General features: G+C 43.0%; 3 protein-coding genes across 4 annotated transcripts; 2 read left to right on the forward strand and 1 right to left on the reverse strand.

The window, feature by feature from the left end:
* Positions 1-237: 237 nt before the first annotated feature.
* On the forward strand, positions 238-10,263 carry LOC118122321 (calcitonin gene-related peptide-receptor component protein). 2 transcript variants are annotated; one of them, XM_035178989.2, is made up of 7 exons: positions 238-361; positions 1,563-1,599; positions 1,705-1,803; positions 1,924-2,018; positions 2,505-2,562; positions 3,128-3,294; positions 10,126-10,263. In XM_035178989.2, the coding sequence occupies exons 1-6, from the start codon at positions 354-356 to the stop codon at positions 3,263-3,265; spliced, it is 435 nt and encodes a 144-aa protein (XP_035034880.1). In that variant the 5' UTR covers positions 238-353; the 3' UTR covers positions 3,266-3,294; positions 10,126-10,263. The 2 variants fall into 2 exon arrangements, with proteins under 2 accessions (XP_035034880.1, XP_035034879.1); XM_035178988.2 differs by lacking the exon at positions 10,126-10,263 and having other exon boundaries at positions 3,128-3,638.
* A 94-nt stretch (positions 10,264-10,357) lies between these two features.
* Positions 10,358-14,671, forward strand: tpst1l (tyrosylprotein sulfotransferase 1, like). The gene is made up of 5 exons (XM_035178986.2): positions 10,358-10,765; positions 11,878-12,036; positions 12,195-12,448; positions 13,285-13,486; positions 14,082-14,671. Exons 1-5 carry the CDS (start codon positions 10,358-10,360, stop codon positions 14,115-14,117), a joined length of 1,059 nt encoding a protein of 352 aa, XP_035034877.1. The 3' UTR covers positions 14,118-14,671.
* LOC118122319 (pinopsin) lies at positions 14,577-19,507 on the reverse strand. The gene is made up of 5 exons (XM_035178985.2): positions 19,068-19,507; positions 17,754-17,922; positions 16,733-16,904; positions 16,414-16,647; positions 14,577-15,214 (listed from the first exon to the last, which is right to left on the reverse strand). The coding sequence occupies exons 1-5, from the start codon at positions 19,399-19,401 to the stop codon at positions 15,014-15,016; spliced, it is 1,110 nt and encodes a 369-aa protein (XP_035034876.1). The 5' UTR covers positions 19,402-19,507; the 3' UTR covers positions 14,577-15,013.
* Positions 19,508-20,760: the final 1,253 nt, after the last annotated feature.

The raw sequence follows: 20,760 nt of genomic DNA on the forward strand, positions 1-20,760 counted from the left end.
AATGACATTTGTGTTTTTTTTCAGCAGAGAGAAGTTGTCAAACTCGTGAAATAACCAGTAATGTGGATCTTCACAAACATGTACCTTCATAAAATAAATGTGATAAATGTCTTAAAATTCCTCCCGAAGGGATTAATGTCTTGAAAACTTTTTAAAGGAGCAGAAAATACTGTGGTAGACGAAGAAGAAGAAGAGGAAGAGGAAGAAGAAGAAGAGGAAGAGGAAGAGGAGGAAGAGGAGGAGGAAGAAGAAGAGGAAGAAGACAGCTTGGTGCCGGCGGAACGTTTGACGCGGTCGACATTTTCTACACGGACGCGTTTGTACAAGGAACCAGAAACCACGGGGCTGGCAAAATGGAAGTGTAAGATTTGTATCTATTGACTTTTACTCGATATGCACGATGCCTACATGTGTGGTCTGCTGTGTGTTTGTTTGTTGTTCAAGCTATAGTCAGACGTTGCAGGTCGAAGGGAACACGGCTTCAGTTTGTGGGGAAGCGAGAGTTTAATGTCACAACCGCTGTTCGAGTCATGTTCAGGCTTCTTTCCTTAAAAGTAAATACACGATAAAAAGAAGAATAAAGCTATTGGAATAAGGCTAGTGTTTCCTGTTTGTGTATTTGTGGTCAGACGAATGATTAATACACAACGAACTCCTCTTGAGATACACAATCGGAACCAGGGAGGGAGGATAAGGTCAAGAATTATTATTAGAATCACAAGCACTTTGAAATATTTTACAAATCTGAGATAAATCTTTGATGCGTTATACCTCCTCCCTGTGCACAATACTTAATCAATACATGGATATATATTGGACTTTTATTATATTGCTTTTGATGTAAATGATATTGCAATAACTTTTGAAATTGTTTTATTACCCAGCCCCAATGGGAGCTATTATTTAACAATGCTGGTATCTTCAATTAATGGGTAGGGGGATATCTTTTTAAAATCAGTAGAAATCCATTTGTCATCAACAGAAAATTAATTTATTATTAAAACAGTTTTCTGTGTCAGTGGTAAATCTTGTGTTTTTGGATTCTAATGAGTGTTCGTGCTTTCGGGAAAATGTTAGAAGCGTTTTATCATTCTGTTGATTAACCTGTCTGATCAACGAGAACCTAAACGTCTAAAGGGCCAAAGAGATAATATTACTGAAGAAATTATTATTATTATTTCAATAATATTAATGGAAAAGAAAAGTGACCATGACACTAACCTGTGTCCACATCACTTTCTATTAGTCTACCTCCTATCAAGACTTTTTTTTTTTATTTACTTCTAATGCAGTCTATATAATCCAGACTCAAGGTCCACCATTCATCTTTGAGAGCTTTCAGCCACATCTCATGGTCTTGTTTCAGCAACCACAGGAGGCTCAGGTGTCCACATGGGACCAAAGTTACACCTGAGCTAATGCTGCTCACTGAACGAGGACTGAGGGATGTGGTTAAAAGCTCCAAAGTCCAGGAAGTTGATATCTGAGATTACGTAATTTGTTTACTATTATCTTAAGGTCACAAATTAACTTTTCTGCTCATACATTTGTCTTCTTTTCAGGAAAAACGCCAACGCTGCTATGCTCAGTAACTACGAGGTGAGTTTGTGTGTTCTGTCTCGTTGTGTTGTTTTGCACTGTCCAGTCACGAGATGAAAATACTTCTGTGTCACTTCAGATTTGGTCTGTATGTGTGTTTCTCAGGTGTTCAAACTCCTGACAGACCTGAAGGAACAAAGGAAGGAGAGCGGGAAGAGCAAGAACAGCTCTGGGCAGCAGAACTTAAACACCATCATGTATGAGGTCAGCTAACGTCCTCTCCTTTGCTTCACTGACCTCATCCTGCTCGGTGTCCCTGTCGTGTCACATTTACACTTAAAAAAAAAAAACCCAGCTCACAGTTTCCTTTGCTTTTCCACACAGACGCTCAAGCACCTGTCGAATACGCCCTGCAGCAGACAGAGCCCAGAGGTGGTCCAAGAGTTCCTCACCACCATGATGCCTCATAAACTCACCAAGTCAGTAAGATCGCTCTGATACTTAAAGGTTCAGTGTGTAGAATGAAGTGACATCTAGTGGTTAAGTCACATGTTGCAGCTGAATAGCCCTCACCTCACCCTCCCCTTCCAAACATGAAAGAGAACCTGTGGTAGCTTCAGTTGTCATAAAAACTCAAAAGGTGTTTAGTTTGTCCAGTCTGGGCTACTGTAAAAAGCATGGTGGCCTCTGTAGAGAGGACCCGCTCCTGATGTAAATATAAAGTATTTAAATATACATTCTAGGGTAAAGAAAACAACAATTCTTACATTTTAGATGAAACACACTCGTGAAAACATCACTAGGATTATTTTATATTAAATTTCTGCCAATAGATCCCTTTCACCTAAATCTTACACACAGAACCTTTTTAAGATACATAACGTACATAAGATATACAGCAATTTAATATGTGTGTCTGTATACCACATACACACTGATGATATTGTTTCCCTCTTTGTCATCAGGGCTGAGAAACTGCAGCTACTGAACCACCGGCCGCAGACAGCAGTGGAAATTCAGCTAGTGAGTGTCATCATTTACTAGTGGTAATTCTCGACATGTTTATCACTTCAAGTGTCCACTTTCAATAATCATTTGCTAGATGGTTATTGTAAATATATAAATTAACCATTTTAATGATTCTTTAGCGATGCACAATTTGTATTAGCAGACTCTGATAAATATGTAAAAACTAGCAAGAGCAGGATACACTTTGAAAGTATGTCACCATTACATATGCCTGTAATACACATTGACGCACATCACCTGACAACTGCTCGAAGCCGACTTGTCCGTGACTCACTCACTAACTTCAGTCTCTGCATCAGCGGTGAGTGTCTCTCCTGCTTGTGAAGAGTCCGGTCATGCACGGTGAGTGCACAGGCAGGGTGCACGCAGCAAATCATTTGATACAGTCAGAGCCAGTCTTGCGAGGTCCCACAGACACTGGCTCTTTTTCTTTGTTTCTTTTCAGACGCCTTTAATCATTGATGGCTATCGGGACGTGAAGAGCATTTCAACAAATAAGACCAAAAACGTTTCAGAAACAACGTACTGACCCTACCTTTAATTTTCTGTTTGTGTGCAGATGGTGGAGGAGAGTGAAGAGCGTTTGTCAGAGGAGCAGATTGAGGAGCTCATCCAGACGGTCGCGGACATTCTACCCGGTGACCCTGAACAGGAGAACGCTGCACCAGCAGAAGCAGAGATGGATGAACAGTCATGACGCTGTGAAAGGCCAGAAATGACCCACAGGTGAAGAATTGGACTGGTTGCTTTATTTTGCATCACTGCTTGAACTGAACAACGTCCTGACAGAGTGGATGCAGAGTGGCTGCCTGGCCATGGCTCACAGTACATGGTTATCACTAAAATGCCTCATTGAATGATTCAAATGAAGGTGAAAATACGCACAGTGTTGTCATTTACTCAGTGTCGTGTACATACAGCTGGACTCAGAACCAACGTGTGCACACTTTCATGAGTACAGGTTTTTGAACAGTGACTTGTTTTGCTCCTGACTCGTCTGATTTGTATTTCACAGCAGATAATATTTTGGCAGAGACAGTCTGCTATTAAAGGGCCCATATTGTGTAAAATACATTTTCTGGGCTTTTACTATCCGTAATGACTTGAAGGGGTCAGTAGGTGGCCTCACAGTATGAAAACAGTCCCTTTGCAGAGGGACCTATTTCACTCAATCCATTCGAAGAAATAGGTTATCTAAACGTCTCATTTCGTACTTCCTCCGCCGTATGATGTCATTCGGGATCGCACTCGTCTCTCAGACCCACCCAGCCGGTACCAGTCCAGCCTCCGACCCATCACCCCCGCTCCCCGTATGCACCACCCCCCCTCCACACCGAACGCCACACCAAGCAGACATGTTGCTGAGCTAGCAGCTTGTTAGCTACTACAGGCTAACCACAACAAACAACATTGAAGAAACACTGCAGCGTGGAGGGATGCAAGGAAGAGAATGTGTCCGTGCACGTTCCTCCTAAGAACGTTACTGTTCGAGACCAGCGGTTACGCTTTATTTCTTCTGACGTGCCGTGTCGCTGTGCTCACTATGGAGTAACGTCTATGTTACTCCGTATTGAAACTCCATTATGAATCTCGGTACTGTAACTCGGGATGTTACTCCTACATTGGCCAACTGTCCTGCTAAAACTTAGCAAAACTTGAACAAACCTGAGGACGGTGTAACTTACCGTTCAGAATCATCCTGTTGTAACCGACTGTAAATATGTGGCTGGTTTTCTAAAGCTGCAAACATAACAATGTGACTTTCAGCTGTGTTTACAGCCAGACATCGTAAATGCACCACAATGAGACCGGTGATAGGCCTGGTCACGTGTCACTCAAAGTGCAGTCAGCCAATCAGAGGAGGGGCTCAAGAGGCAGGCGAAAACCGCCTGTTCTGTCTGCAGCTCCAGAGAGAGGACATGGAAATACACATTGCAGTTTTTTCGACTTTAAACCACTGATATATCATCTTAGGGGAACCAATACCTAAAATTAAATCCCAGAAAGGTGTCAAATATGGGCCCTTTAAGTTGTTTTTATTCTTTGTTGCTTTATGATTTCCAAAGCTGTAATATATCCTAATATGTCAGTCATGCAATTAAACCTGCATTAGTCAGACAGTCTTATTACAGTGGCTATGTAATAACAAGTAAACAGTTGGGGCCGAGAGGTGATGGGTTGAAACGTTGTCCTCTTTTTTAAAAAACTTGCCGACCTTTTCCCTCTGTAACAAAATGAAACCTAACAGCTGTGAATGAAAGAAAGCGCATTTACACCAATTTCTGCAGACGTTTTGTGAATGTTGATGTGCTAAAGACAAAATGAAAAAGGTACTTCTGGTTCTCATGTAGTGCAGCTTAACAGACTGAATAACTGCTGCTACTGGTGTCACCTTCAGCTACTGAAAACCTTGCAGTGTATCTTCTCTCTTTGCGATACAGTAAGTCAGTGACTGTGGCACTAAGGTAGAAAGCACCAGTGGGATACTATATAGACAACATGTTGGTCATTCTATTTGCTGTTTATGAGTGGTAGTCACACTATTGTAGTCATTTACTTCATACGCATTATTACTGTAGCCACTCAGAGATTACGCAGTATATAATATAGACTGATACACAAACCCACAATCTCTTCGTCAGCTGACTTTGAATCAGCTTGTGTTTTCTCTGCTGGGATATTGTGAAGTAGCAGAAGAAGGATGTGTTGGTTAGACTTGTGTACCTGCTTTGTGTTTCCTGTTAACGCATTACATTCATTTCCTATTCTTGCCTAACACCTTGTAGGGGCAAGATAGATGAGGCAAAGTGAGAGTTGTGGACAATTTTGCACCATCACATCTAATACCCCATAGGGACCCTCCCCAGCCATCAGTTGAGCTTACATGCATAAACAAAACCATGTACTCATGCATAACACTGCTGAATCCGACATAAACATTATATATGCCACAATTAGCTTCCTGATACAGTCCTCAATCTAACTGGAGGATTTCTGTAGCTCTGGGAGGGTGACCATCCCAGCAGTACCTGAGAGCTAAGCTAGACAGGAGCCATTTTGAGTAAAAGACACATGCCTGCCTGCTTGGAGTTTCTCAAATGGTATTTAAAGGTGAGACTGGTCAGAATGGAGGGAAGGATGAGCGCAGCCATAATTCAGAGAGGTCTTTGAAGAAAGTCTGCTCCAGACTGCACGTGACCGCGGACTGGGATCATGTCGGTTCACCTACAATGACCTGCAGGCAACGCTGGTTAGAGACAAGTCTCTGCCTGTCCTTGAGTGGTTCAGGCAAAGCCCAGGTTTAAGCCCCATAGGACGTTTGTGCAGAGAACTGAATGTGAAATGATCTGAAATGTTTCTAACAATATGACAGAGATAGAAATAAAAAGTAGTATAAACAAGAAATACAGTAGCACAAGTATAGGCCTATTAACATCCAGAATATAATCAGTACAATCATAGCAGACCTGTATTCAAGGTTTTACAAAAGCATCAATGACAAAATATTCTTAAAGTACCCAAACTACCAAAAGTACTTTGTGCAGAATAGCACATTTCAGAAGAATTGCTTTATATGCCAGTATAAACTTAGTTGAGCGATTGTCACTGATTATTTGTGTATCTGTTTACGTATGAGGTTTTATTTCCTGCATCGAAACAAACTAATTTGCATAAATAATCGAGTTGAATTTGAATCCTCTCGCTTGCAGACACTTGGATGACACCACAGCAGCAAGTATGGAGGCATGTTGTGTTTTTCCTGCTGTTTTTACACGTTTGAAGAATCGGTCACCATTTACTTTAGTTGTATTGGATTTAGCTGCAACACTGTTCACCCCTGAAACTTCCAAAAAGTGTTTTGTGGACTCAAACACTTCACTTCCCCTCCATCGGCACAGGGCACTTTTTTGGGGTGAACTCTCCCTTTAAATCCCACACTGCGATTGCATTTCCCCTGTGGGCTTTTAACCGTGAGTAAACGAATCGATGGGGCGAAGGAGGAACACACGCTTTACCACAGCGGCGGGCCCTGCCCCTTTCACGCCTCCGCCAATGGGAGCCCTGGTGGCGGAGGCGGACCAATCGGCGCTCGGGATCGTCCGCCTGTGGCCGCGCTCGTGCTCAGCCTCGGAGTGTTGACGCCTCCGCTTCTTCACAAGTTCAGAGGCTGCGCTGTGTTTCTGTGTGTTTGAGGAACCGGAGAAATGGCGGAGAGGTTCCCTCGGTGACCCCCAGGTTCTCCACACGGGAGCCGGACGCGGTTGTGTGTGAGGGCGGCGGAGGAGCTCTTCGTTTCCACCCCCCTTCTTTTTTTGGGTGAATTCTTCTGGGATCAATCTTCACGTGTGTTTTTCTCTCTTGGTCACATTTCGGTGAGTGAACTCCATTTGTTATTTAACCCCGCGTGTTTGATACCTGCGACTGGAAACCAGTGCGGGGACGAGGCTGCTCGGTGGCCCGCGTGTAGTCGCGCTGACAGCGGGTCACTCACCTGGTGGCTGCCCGCCCTCGGGTGCATTTTTGCAGACGAGACGCGTCATGGAGCCCGGCCAGATGTTCGCGGCTGGCTGGGCCTCCGCCTCGCAGCTGTACAATAATCCCGTCTACACACACACACACACACACAGCACTGACCTGAACATCTGGTTCACCTCACAATTTGTCCTGCAGCTGCAGCTGGACATTCACCTTTAGGACACTGAATGGTTTATTCTACTCTAGTCTTTACTGCTTTTATGCAGAAGAACGACCAACATCTGACAAGTCTGAGGTAGATCTAGTAAGTGTTGTACCTCCTCCCTGTGCACAACACATAAGCAATATAGATAGATGTTTGCTATATTGCCGTTGATGAAAACTATACTGTGGTCATTATTGATATTGTTTTATTGCCCAGCCCTAATGGGGACTATTATTTAACAATAAACTTAAAAAAAAGAAAATTCACACTATTCTACTCCACCACTATGCTGATGAAGGGGAAGTGAAGTGTTTGAGTCCGAAAAACACACTCGGGGGTAAACAGCGTCGCAGCCAAATCCATTACAATTGAAGTAACTGGGGATCAATTCTTCAAACGTAAAGAAAGACAACAGAAAGAATAACATAACATGTCTCCATACTGCTCCTGTGGTATCGCAGATAGCGCAAGAATTGCTCACACACGGATGCACATCCAATGGAGAGCCTTCAAGGAAACGATAAGCTCTTGCAGTCATGATGTTGGAGTTGCACAGTCCCTCTCAGTATCACTCCTTCAACAGGAAATCCGTGTCGATGCTCCCTCCTGAGAGGAACAAGGAGGCTTTCTTTTCAACCTTCTGGTCAAAGGTGTCACCACTGTCAACGGTTCAAGGCAGAGTTCAGAGGCAGTTGAATTTCATATGCAATCAATTTCCCTTCTTTTTTTTGCCACTGAGGGGAAACTAGTTCTGCAGCACAAAAGAAAACTAACGCGCTCATTAGAAATACACAAAATAAATCCTGGGAGGCCTTTAAGGGAATGGCTAGGAGGATGGAGGACTGTATTACTGTATATTAACATGTTAACCTGAGTTTTGGGGAAACTGCAGACGGGGTTATCCTTGTTAGAATTGCCCCTGGGCAGGAAGTCAGTCCGCTCATGATCGGATCACTCTGGACGGATGTGAATCTCAGGTCTGAACGGGGTCAGAGCTTCCTCCCCTGTGAGGAGATGAATGTGACCCGGGCTGTGAGTTTCCTGACGACCTGCTGTTCAGAGGTGTCAGTTTGCTGCTTTTCGGCCTCAGCTATAGTTCGGTGACGGACTGTTATTGCTGGTCGCTGTTTGATTCTAATCCTAGACGTGTTTGTTGGTTTGTTCCTGATCAGAGAACACAGTGGCCTTTTCAAGGTCAGGGTTTTTTTTTAGTTGTCAATCTGATAATACTTGTTTGGTGTCTTGCCAAGTAGATAGTTTTTGTTTGACTTTTCCAGTTTTTCCCGATAACACCATTGCTCAACCTAATTTCAGTGTTTTGAGCAACACAAATAAACAGTTCATTGATTGTATTGTGTTGGAGCCACTCTGTAGACATATATCTCAAAAACTATCTGCATGGCTGCACAACATTGATATTTGTATTGTGTTTGTTAATTTTATTTGAAGACATTCAGTATATTACCATATGTGATGAACTAAAGATCAAATCCTCACATTTGAGAAGCTGGGACGAGGAAATTGATATTTTCGCTTTGAAATGACTGAAACCATTAATTGATTATCAAAGTAGTTGCATATTATTTTTCTGTCCGTCTTTGAACTGACTAATCCATGCAGCTCTGTGTCCATGACAAATTTCAGCTCTTCATTATCGACCAAATGTGTAATTGAGAACGAAAGCAACAAATTTATCAAATTAATGAAATTGAAAATAAGTTTTAGTTGCATTCCTAAAGTGAGAATCATTTTTTGTGATTTGGGTAAATCCTTTAAATGTGTTGAGGAAAAAAAGCAGCAAGGCTCAACTAAAACCACTGGCCTAATTCTCCAAGTGGCTTAATCTTTGCATGGAAATGCATTAGATTTACATGCAAAGCCAGTGGATACCGCTGGACTTAGCATGGATTAAAGCAGCATCTTAGTTTCCCTGCCAGGTCGGGATGTCCTCATTTCCAGCTGTCTTTCCTCTTACGCTTTGATGGTCAGGCTGAATTTCATGCCCAGGCTTCTCCAGCACAGTAAGCACAGGGTTTCCCACGTGGCATCCAGATGTGAGGCTCACTAAACATCCAGTCTGAGAAAGAAAGAAACGAAAGTACCCCTGAGAAAGGGAGGCTTGTTCAAAATGTGCTTCTGCAAAATGTGAAGCTGCTGTTAGTTGATAGAGTCATGGTTTGTATGATTTTTAGAGCGGTAATGTATCTTTAGTAATGAAACATTCATCATTAGTTAGTTGTTGAAATCAGTGTTGTGCTGATTCAGTTCTTTTGGCAAGCTTGTACATTTTGTGGGCTAATAAGAGGAATTGTACTCTAAACTGTTCATGTGCACATGAGAAATGGGGAAGTTGCAGGATGGCACGGTCAGTAGTAATCTGATCGTAAACAAAGCGCTCTGCCTTGCGGCGTGGCAGAAACTGTCAGTGACAATGAAAACACGAGGAAGTTGTAATTAGTGGCTTCAGATACACGGCCTTGGAGAGTGTCTGCATTTCATGCCGCAGTGAAGTTTGATATGGCTGAAGAGTCTGCGACTCCCCAGAGGAAAGATGCAGAACAGCTTCTCCCAGGACAGAAACTGGATTCATTTCAGATCCCATGAAATTGTGTGCAAGTGTTGTTGGCAAAATACCACAGCAGCCACCATCACACTCTGCTTGCTGATGCTGTAATAGCTCACTCATGCAGGGCAGTTACTCATTTACTGGACATTTAGAATAAGATGATTTATGTTTTTTGTTAGTCAGCAAGTTGTGAAATTATCCTGCAGTAGGATTCACAATCTCAGAGAAACAGAGGCATTGACTGGTTGTAAGGCAAAAACTGATTCCGGTGCAGCTCTAACATGTTCTTCTCATGTGTTTGGTGCTGTAGGACTGATGGATAAGAGACATGCATGGCTGTGGAGTGCAGCAGGCCCGGATCCCACTCTCCAACACAAAGACTGCAGACCGACAGGGGAGTGAGGGGGCCCGGCCTCCAACAGGCCTTCCACTGCGTCTCTGTCAAGCTACGTCCAACTGACCTTTACTGCAATTGAAGACGTAAGCACGTGCCCTTGAATATTATTTTATGTCTTCCTGACTCCCAAACACACCCGGATACCATGAGGAACACCAGGTCAAACCTGCTGCTCGGCTGCGTGCTCCTCTGCTCCGCCTCGCTGCTCTACCTGGGCATGAGCGGGATAGAGTGCCCTCAAAAAAGCCACCGCTACCGATGGATGGAGCTCAACCTGGCCTCAGCCAATCAGAGTCAAACCCTCACCGAGCAATTCCCTGAGGACACGCCGCTGATCTTCATCGGAGGTTTTCCCAGGAGCGGCACCACACTGATGCGCGTCATGCTGGACGCCCACAACGCCGTACGGTGCGGGGAAGAGACCCGAGTGATCCCTCGCCTCCTGGCCATGCGGGCCACCTGGAGCCGCTCGGTCAAGGAGAAGATACGACTGGACGAGGCGGGCGTCACTGACCAGGTGTTGGATTCAGCCGTGCGAGCGTTCCTGTTAGAGGTGAGCTGAGCCCGAAACAGGCTTTACACAACCAAGTTTTCAGATGAACAGATGCAGAAGGGAAGTTTGTTATGTTACTAAAGGCAATTGTGAATATACAAATAAAGTTTTAAAGCATAATCATTTGAGTATCATTATTGATTCATCTGATAATTGTCAGAACATACCTGTCACTTAAGAGCCCAAGATGTTGACTTTAAATTTCTTCAACAGTTTAAAAACTAAAGAAAAGCAGCAGCTCCCCACATTTCACATGATTTGTGTTTTTATCTAATTAATGTGTCTATTGTGTTATATTTACTTTTACAGCACAGTTAGTCTTATTTTTTGGGATTGAAGTCTCTAAGCATCTAGAAACATGTAAAGGGTTGTTAAATACAGAAGTACAAAAAATGTATATGACACATAAACTATAGAGGTGATTATTAAAGGAACATCTTTGGGAAATACATGTATTTGCTTTCTTATTGGGACTAAGATGAGAAGATGCCACCCATGTAATCATGCCAGTTGAATATGAAGCTACTCCTGCCAGGTACTTGGCTTCGCATTATGACAGGGAACAGAGTGCACAAGCTAACCTGGATCTGTCCAAAGGAAATGAAATCTGCCCCGGAGCACATATAAAGTTTATTTTTAACATGTCAAATCTTGTTTGATTTGTACAAAAGCCGGATTGAAATGACCAGTTGTGGTTTTATCAAGCACGTGAGGCGGTTTATCATTTTCACACAAACAATTTTGGGAATCATCTTCAGTGGTTTTCAGGTTATTCAGATGTGTAAAATGTGAGAGCAGTTACAATATAGTTTAACAAAATCCTATCCCACAGATATCCCTACCATGTGACACAATTTAAATGATCGATAATCAATAATTGATTACATACAACAAATTCAAATGAGGTAAGGAAGGAGTAAAAGAAAAATCCTGGGTAATAATTAGTGGGTCTTGGGTAAAATATTTCTATTTAATAGAATAAGTGTCCATCTATCTTACAAATAAGACGAAATATTTACATTTGATGTCTCAATATGAACAATAAAAATGTATGTATTAAAAATAATGGATTGAAGGTAACAACTCGGCTGTTTCTTGTTTATGTGTTTCAGGTGATAGTCGGCCATGGAGAGCCTGCACCTCGCCTCTGTAACAAGGACCCGTTTGCCCTGAAGTCTCTCTCATACCTGGCACGCATCTTCCCTAAAGCAAAGTTTGTGCTCATGCTACGAGACGGACGGGCCACCGTCCACTCCATGATATCACGCAAGGTACGCTGGTTCCCTTCATCATCGGGGCTGCAGGCAGTAACATTTCATCACAGGCTTCCTCTTTCCAAACATTCAAGCTACCAAATTATTTTTGCATTTCTGCATTTAGACCCTGTCATGACAGGTCTGTTGTGTTTTTATCATCTCTCCTTTCACAGGTGACCATCTCTGGCTTTGATCTGACGAGCTACAGGGACTGTTTGACCAAGTGGAGCAGTGCAGTGGAGACCATGTTCAATCAGTGCCAGGCAGCCGGGAAGGGCAGATGTCTCCCTGTTAGCTATGAGCAGCTGGTCATCCAACCACAGGAGGAAATGAGGAAGTTGCTTCACTTCCTAGACCTGCAATGGGATCCATCAGTGCTGCACCACGAAGAGCTGATTGGCAAGGCCGGTGGTGTGTCTCTGTCCAAGTGAGTATTTGGCATGTGCGCAGACACCAAGCTTGATTCTAACCCTGCAGATGGTTTCAGTTTCACATGCTGAGGTTTGCAGATATCTACCTCTGAATATTATCTTCCGGAAAAGTAAGGTGCTTCTAATCTTTCCAAATATGTGCTGAAGTCAAAGTTCATTTCCCAGGCCGCTCCCACTTTCAGATATTTCGAAACCTCAGCACAATAAACTGAAGCTCCCTGCGTTTTAGATGAAGGTGGCCAAGACGTCTTACACAAGTGCATTTAACTACAAAAGCCCCGACACGAATCCGTATGTGACGACTACAAAAGCCACACAATGGAAACACAACACAACCACAATGGACGTGAGCGACACCAGATGTTGACAATGAAATGAGAAGCGTAACTTACTGTGGTCAAGTAATGCGTCAAGTGTGAAAAAAGCATTTTCTTCATGACATGACTATGTGTGAGTGACAGGCAGGCGACAGAGGTAATTTAAAACTCTATTGATTGATCGATCCGCAGGTCAGAGTTCAGGGTGAGGGGAGTCAAACCTCAGCCACAGGAAACCGGCGCAGCGGTTTCTAGTCTAGTTCTTATTGAGCTATCTATGTTTTCTACCAATGACATTTCACAAGGACACAGAGAAATGCAGATCAGCGGGAAAATGTTTGATGGATGAAGTCCAAACCAAAGACTCAAATTTCAATTGTGGCTGTGTTAAAGACAATAGATCCCTGGGTCTATCTCTTCTAGATTGGCCGATAACAATTATCTGTATCGGAGCTTTTCCTTGTGGCATCACGGTCGAACACACTTAAACTGAGCTCATGTTTGCCTCGGTGCAGGGTTGAGCGTTCGACGGACCAGGTGATGAAGCCCGTGAACACAGACGCCCTCGCCAAGTGGGTGGGACACATTCCTTCTGACGTGTTGATTGACATGGCAGAAATCGCCCCCATGCTGGCTCGCCTTGGCTACGACCCTCACGCCAACCCCCCCAACTACACACGACCAGAGCCCATGGCCTCTCCATTCAACTACTCACAGGTGAGCTTAAAGGACACATATTGTGCTCATACTCAGGGTGATCATTTTAATTTGGGTCATTACGCATTATTTCTCTCCTTTACAAATGTTTAGCCTATTCTTTTTTTTTTATCCAATGAACATTTTTTGTAAAAGGGGAAAGAATATTAAAAAAAATAGTTTTTACGACTGTGCAATTATGGATATTTTTTATATCCTTTGATTTGTGTTGTTGTTAAGCTGTGTTAAATAGGCTTGTTTCGTCTATCAGTTCAAACTCCAGTCTACAGTGACTCCAGTCACTGGAAAACAGCAAATCCTCGCTTTTGAGAAGCTGGAAAGAGTGGTTTTAGTTTTTCTTGATGAACGAAGATTTACCAAAAAACACCTAAATTTAAGGCACTTTGCGTAAGTGCAGTTCCTCCTATGTTGACAAAAGCCTAATTAAAGTAAAATGGAGACATGGCACTTTAATATAGTATCTGTCTGGACTGTCTCTGTATTTTTACAATTGTCCAGTTGAAACAAAACATGGCAGTCGCCGCAGCGTGATGCACGATGGTCTAGATTTTATGTTTCCACTGATCAGTGAACGTTGTTTCTTTTCCTTCCTCAGAGTTTTAAAACAGCAGAATCTCCACACCCCAGTTAAACAACAGAAGAGAAAGCTGTTTGCTGTTCCACGACATGGATGCACCTTAAACACAGACCAGCTAAGCAGCAATTACACCTCATGAACATTTCTATAGTGTCTCATATGTATTTTTGAATTGTTCGTAAGACTTGAATGCAGCGGTTCTGTCTGTTCACAGTCTGTTTTAAAATACAGATTCATGGGGTGGTTCGGAGTTTTATATCTCAGCCCTTGTGCTGTATGTGGATAACCTGAGGCTCACGGCAGTTCAGACGTCATCACGCTATCACACCTCGTACCTGCAAGTATTTCAACGCGTCTGTCGGTCGTTATGGCTTCACCACTAATGTGAATGTGTCTTTACACAAATCTCCTTCTCACTGAGATTTCAGTCAGTGTCCATGAAGCATAATGACTGTATATTTTTCAAGATGTATGTTTATTTTCTTAATAAATTATTTTGCCGTTGACCAATCATTCAGGAAATTGAAAGTTGTTTATTCCAAACTGAGAATTTGTAATTGTTGTGTATTGTTCAACACGAAATAAAAACATGCCTAAATGTCACCTTATAATGTAGTTTACGTGTTTTGTCATCCATCCAATGTGTGCAGCTCACAGCTGAAACACAGTGCCCTCCAATGATGACTAAACAAAACACCCGGACAGAAAAAATCATTCTTCCATGTAGTCAAACTTGTTTTTTCTTGACTTTAATTTACTTAACATTACCCTGAGTGTAAAGTGGAGTGCTTGAAATGGGAATGATGTTAAATTGAATTACAGTTTCAAGTGTGAATCAAATCCATGAGGTTATATTGGGAACAAAATGAGCTACATCTCATGCACTAACACTGGACTGAAGTAACACAGTGCATTTCTACTCAGGACAATGAGGTAAACATGTCTAACTATTAATAACCTTCCATATGGAGGGTGGGGTTAGGGCAGGTGGGTGTGAATGCTGCAGGTATGTGTTTTGGTGAATTTAGTTCCTCTGTTGTCAGGTTGCGGGGCTGAGGCCACGCCCCCTCGCTGCTGGGCAGAGTGAGGTGGCCCGGGGTGGGCGGGGCTTCGGAGCTGCACCTGATCATGTTCTGGAAACATCTGGAGAACTGAGCGACACAAACACAGGAAGTGAAGAGCAGTGAAACACGTGATGAAGAGACGAGCACTTTCAGAGCAGCACTGGCATCTTAAAGCAACACTATGTAACTTTTACTGAGCAACAGCGCCCTCTGCAGCCACACAGGGTCATTAATCCTGTTGGGCTCTGTCTGAGCGATGACGAGGTTTTCATGTAGAGAAAACAACAAATTCCATCAATCTGTTGACCCGAGCTCTGGCTGTGTCGTCCCACTCACTGAGCTGAAACACAGCTGAACGACGGATATTACCCATGATCCCCGGCTTCCTGAACCAGAAGAGCTGCTGCTCTAACAAATCCACCAAACTCTGTTTAGAATTCTTCATATTTTAAAAGTTTCCTGCTGAATATTCAAGATAAACTCTGGCTTTGAATAACCACTCAGCAAAGTTACACCGAGCAAGAACAGACATTCAGGGTGAGGAGTGAGAATGAAAGAGGAAACATTCTCCATATTCCAAGTCAGTGAACCATCAAACCCATTTTGAAGCTGCTAATTTCATGTAAAAATGTTGCAGGGTGTTGCTTTAACTCTATACAAGAACATTTCCGCTTTCAGGAAAGAAATCTCTTTGATCACAGCAGATGTTATATGTGAATTGTGTCGTCTAAAGCAAAGGTAAATGTGAAGAGTTAGACTATATAAACCAGTGCTGGATTACATCATAACTCTTTGTCTGTGGCAACAGTCTGGTTTTAGACTTCTGAATCGCGACTGTATCTTTAGTGAGTCATATACAGGTTTAAGCGGATGTTTGTTTTTAGTGGGAGAGGAAACAGAGATGCAACAAAATAAGAAAACACTTGATTTACAGGAAACCGGTGATTTGGTGACATAAAACATCCTTGAATACACAAGTGGATGTTAAGACAACCTCTCTCTCCTCACTAGATGCTCCTCACTTTTTAGTGGATGTTTGAAAGTTAAAGTTTAAGGGGGGTTTTTTCTGCTCCATTAATTTTTTCCATTAAGTGTAACTGAGGTGAAGGCAAGCAATCGTGTCAGGATACTACGGCTGGAAATCATGTTAAGTATTATGAGTTATATTTTAGTGTTTTTATCACAGTAAAATAATATTTCCAGTGTATGAGCCCAACTATTAACTGGTGGGGCCTATAAGGTTTCCTAGAAGGACACATGGAGTATTTACACTGAGCTGCTGTTACCTGCTTGTTGAGCAGCACGTAAATAAAAGGGTTGAGGACGGTGCTGGCCTTTGCTAGGAGGACGGGGATTAAACTGGCAGTGGGCGGCAACATGCCCGGCCGTCCAAAGGAGGAGAGCATCGCCACAACACCATATGGCATCCAGCACAAGAGGTAGCCCGTCACCATGGAGACCACCATCAGAAGGATACGGCCCTCCCTCTGCTCAGCTGACGACCGGTTGATGTCAGTGACCTGGAGCCAGCAACACACACACACGGCACAGTGAGCATGGGGAAGTAGAGCTGGACGTCACACTGGGGTCAAAGGTCAAGCTCACCTGCCTCGCCACCTCTCGTACGGCCAGTAGGATCCTCCCGTAGCAGAACAACATGAGCATCAGAGGCAGGAGCAGGCAGAAGACGAACAGGCAGCTGACGTAGGAGCGAGATGTGGCCGAGCGCTGATGCCACTGGACCGAGCAGGTGGTGCCGTGACCCTCGGGCCCGTAGCTGCTCCACAACACAGGACATGTTCTCCGATGTCACATGGTTTAACATTAGTATGTTCCTGTTCTGTGTTATATGTTTAACATTTCTCTGTTTTTCTCTCCCTGGAGTCATAATGATCACTTAGGTCCAAATCTTATACGATTTATAAAAACTGAGTTGTACTTTTATATGTAATGAAAGAGTCCAGTTGAAGGGGGCCCAGGTATTTTCAATTTGGGATTTTATCTTCAAGAGGAAAATATGAAATCCTGTTTAAAGTAATAACATGTTTAATTACTGTGTGTCTGTGTGTTTGATTCAGTCATTCCTGGCATTTTTTGGGGGGTTGTTTGTGTTTTTGTAGTTATTGCAGGGGCGTTGCCAGAGGGTACTGGCCCCAGCTGAAATCTGATTGGCTCCAGAAGCACCCTTCTCCTGTCAGTAGTGTCTAAAAAAACTTACTAACGACAAATTGTCATTATTATGTTTTATTTTTTAAAGATTTTTAAACAACACAATGTGCTTGAACATGGAACAATTTTCAAAATATATTCAGCGATGTGTGGCTTTCCTCAAACCTACAAAGCCAACAGCAAACAAGGAATAATTTATATGTGCACCTTATTGAATCAGACATTGTGTAGGATGCTGGACATGTAATTGGCCTGTCTGTGTAAATTGTGGCCCCGATAAAGAAAACCCCTCCACTTAGTAATTGATTTATTGACTAGAGAGGTATATGACACAATTACACAAATCACTTCTTTAAGGTTCTTCTTGTAAACACTTCATACTCACCTCCGTGGTTTACCCTCGTCAGATAAAATAAATGAATGATCTATTGAGTGAACTGTGGGGTTAAGTACAGACCTGCTCCAGCCCAGCAGCGGCGGCAGAGTCCACACCAGCGAGTAGAGCCAGGAGGCTGCCACGGCGAGCCTGGCCCTGCGCTGCTGAGAGGAGTCTGACTGGGCACTGTGGAGCAACGCTGAGTATCGCTCAAAGGACAGCAGAGAGAGAGACACCAGGGATACGATACCTGACAGAGAGAGAGACTGTTTTGTCTATTTTGTTGATTTAGTTGTATTCCTTTCACTGAGTGTGTGTTGTCTTATTTTTGGGGGCCTCTCTAATAAAGGATGACAATACAAGAAAGTCACCACATATTTGTGTTGTGACACTGATTCCCCTTTTCTATATTGCAGTTTTCCTCCCAGATAGATGTGGACCACTTCAGGCATCTTGTGGCCCAAACAAAAGGGATGTGAACCTAAAGTGGGCCATGTGGTAAATGGTGACTGTGGCTTTTAAATATCACAAAACAAATTTGGGTTACCTTTGGCACCTTTGGTTGAAATGTGGTATTGCTATTACTATCAGATCTGCCCAGATCTGCCAAACAGGAGCAAACCACCCAAGTGCCAACATTCTACGCCAAATGTGGGCCAAAACTATTTTGCTATGTGGGATATCGACCCAAGATTGAGTTAGGAAGCCCGATCGATAACTGGAAGAAGGAACATAACATATCTGCAACAGGAAGCTCTGATTTTCTTGGAGACAGATAGAGACGATACAACAATGATTTGGTGTGATGCCATAGTTTAGATATATTTGTCAAATAGCTCCACATGAAGACGAACAGCTCAGATTTAGTGATGACAATAATTTTTGAATCACTCTTTTTTTGTCTATATTTGTATTTAAATTTGAATTATAAAAAGTGACCCAGAGATGCCCTGGTTCTCATTTTATTTTTGCTGCTTACATCACATAGTGTGACTAGTTGGGATAATGTGTCACATGTGCACACTCGCTAGTTTCAAGTCATTCCAGCCATATCTGTAAAACATACAGTGTGCACAAACAAAACGTTAAAAGACAACACAAAAAAAGCTGCAGTTTTAAAAGACAAGTGCAATTAAATGTCTGAGATACATGATTTAAATCAATAAAAAACAACGGTTGACATAAATACAAGATAATAGACTATGACTCTGTACTGAAATGAGTTATGAAAATTAAATTTAAGCACTTTTGTTCTTTCGTTTGGGATGCATTTAAAAAAACTAAAAACAATTTGAAGTATTGATCCCAAGATTATAAAGTGTGACAACATGCTCTGGTCTCCACCACTGATTAACACAGATTCATAATAAGCTGTGGAGCAACACGACCACTCACCGAAAAGCGCATTGGAGAAACCGTACCACCGGCAGCCGTAGGAGCCGGTCAGCCACCTGCCACGCACACTGGCTGCAAAGCTGAGCGGCGTCCCGAAGATGCAGACGAGCATGTCGCTGGCGCTGATGTTGATGAGCAGCAGGTTGACCGGAGTCCGCAGCCAGTGGAAACGGGAGAACACCAGCAGCGCCAGGAAGTTACAGAGGAAGCCCAGCACCAGGATGACCCCGAGGAACACGGCCACCGTGGTGTGACCGGCCTGGCTCAGCCCGGGGTCCGACCCGGAGCTCTGCCCGGTGCTGATGCTGTTGCTATGCTGCGACGGGGTCACCATGGCAACCTGGTTATCAGCGTATAGAGACAAATCTGAGACAGGAGGAGGTGTCCCTTCAGAAACCAAGAAAGAAAAAGGAGCGAAGAGTCTGGGGAGTTTCCTCAGACACACACTGAGCATATCGAAATATGGCATGACCACAAGATGTTGAAGTAGCCCAGAGCTGTGGAAGGAAGTGGGTTAGTCCGCCCCAACTGTGCAGGAAGTGTGTCTGCATCACGTTATTATGTAACTTAAACCAAACAGCCAACATTTGTGAAAATCACATCAGATTCAAAACAATTAAAATCGACGGAAATATTCTTACTTGTGTGAGACTGACGACACCCCTCCCAAAAGAAAGAAGCAATAAAACACAGATGCAGTCAGCGATTTTTACTTCAGATGACCATTATCACACACTCTACTTTCTTCTGTTCTGTTATTCTATAGACCAGATTGGAGACCTACATAACTGAGCCAGCTTATCAATAATACAAGAGGATTCAGGGGATGCTGAGGGCACATGAGACTGGTGATTATTACACTGTTTTTGTTCATTCACCTTTTCTTTCATTTCTTGATTAGAGAAATCCCAAAGTTGTAAATATCTGAAGGTGTAGAAAAGTCCCTGAAACAGAAACTCTAATATTAACTACGGGCAATTAAGTCTCCAATTAATCAATAAATCAAAATTCTACTTGTATAGCCCATATTCACAAATCACAATTTGCCTCATAGGGCTGACAAGAGTGAGGAATAAATACCTAAAAACACTAGAAACCTCAGAAAGAGCTGCAGGTTAAGGATTCCTCTCCCAGGACGGACAGCAGTGCACTAGATGTTGCATTTAACTGAGCTACAAAAGAACAGTAGGCATATATTTTAGAAATCCAGTTGCAATCATAGTCAACCAGGCCGGAGTACCCGAAGAAAACCAATCCAAACATGGTACTGTATGCATCAGCTCCACATTACTGTTCAACAGTTAACATGTACACACATCCACATGCAGCAGGACAAAATAACATGGTTTCAATCTTTCATATGTTCAAATGATACAATGAGGGGATAACGCAGTGTTTTCTAGTGTTGGAGTTTTATTCAAACACACACAAGTAGATTTTTATACACGAAGATTCGAGATCTTGAATCTTGAATCGTTGGTTTTCATCATTTAGATTGTAAACCAACAGTCATCTGGAATAAAAGTAGAAACTCTAAACATCCATATTTCCTCAAGCACATGAAGTCCAGCCACTCCAGTGACACACGTTGATGTCGTGCTGGACATGTACCACTGGAGGGAGCTAGTTCTCTGATGTGTGCCAGCTGCAGTAAAACCTGCACCTGCACCAGTTTGATGGGAGAAATAAATAA

The sequence above is a fragment of the Hippoglossus stenolepis genome, chromosome 15 (assembly GCF_022539355.2).
Source record: "Hippoglossus stenolepis isolate QCI-W04-F060 chromosome 15, HSTE1.2, whole genome shotgun sequence".
NCBI classification, from domain to species: domain Eukaryota; kingdom Metazoa; phylum Chordata; class Actinopteri; order Pleuronectiformes; family Pleuronectidae; genus Hippoglossus; species Hippoglossus stenolepis.

What these genes read in the sequence shown, in the direction of transcription:
- LOC118122321 (XM_035178989.2), top strand. An exon ending in CTATGCTCAGTAACTACGAG is followed by an intron (nt 1,600 to 1,704) that starts GTGAGTTTGTGT and finishes TGTGTTTCTCAG; the next exon opens with GTGTTCAAACTCCTGACAGA. An exon ending in TAAACACCATCATGTATGAG is followed by an intron (nt 1,804 to 1,923) that starts GTCAGCTAACGT and finishes TTTTCCACACAG; the next exon opens with ACGCTCAAGCACCTGTCGAA.
- tpst1l (XM_035178986.2), top strand. Translation starts at nt 10,358, where the DNA reads ATGAGGAACACCAGGTCAAACCTGCTGCTCGGCTGCGTGCTCCTCTGC. An exon ending in TGCGAGCGTTCCTGTTAGAG is followed by an intron (nt 10,766 to 11,877) that starts GTGAGCTGAGCC and finishes TATGTGTTTCAG; the next exon opens with GTGATAGTCGGCCATGGAGA. An exon ending in CTCCATTCAACTACTCACAG is followed by an intron (nt 13,487 to 14,081) that starts GTGAGCTTAAAG and finishes TTCCTTCCTCAG; the next exon opens with AGTTTTAAAACAGCAGAATC.
- LOC118122319 (XM_035178985.2), bottom strand. Translation starts at nt 19,401, where the DNA reads ATGGTGACCCCGTCGCAGCATAGCAACAGCATCAGCACCGGGCAGAGC. An exon ending in TTTCTCCAATGCGCTTTTCG is followed by an intron (nt 17,923 to 19,067) that starts GTGAGTGGTCGT and finishes TCTCTCTGTCAG; the next exon opens with GTATCGTATCCCTGGTGTCT. An exon ending in ACGTGCTGCTCAACAAGCAG is followed by an intron (nt 15,215 to 16,413) that starts GTAACAGCAGCT and finishes TGTGTCGCTCAG; the next exon opens with TTCTCCAGATGTTTCCAGAA.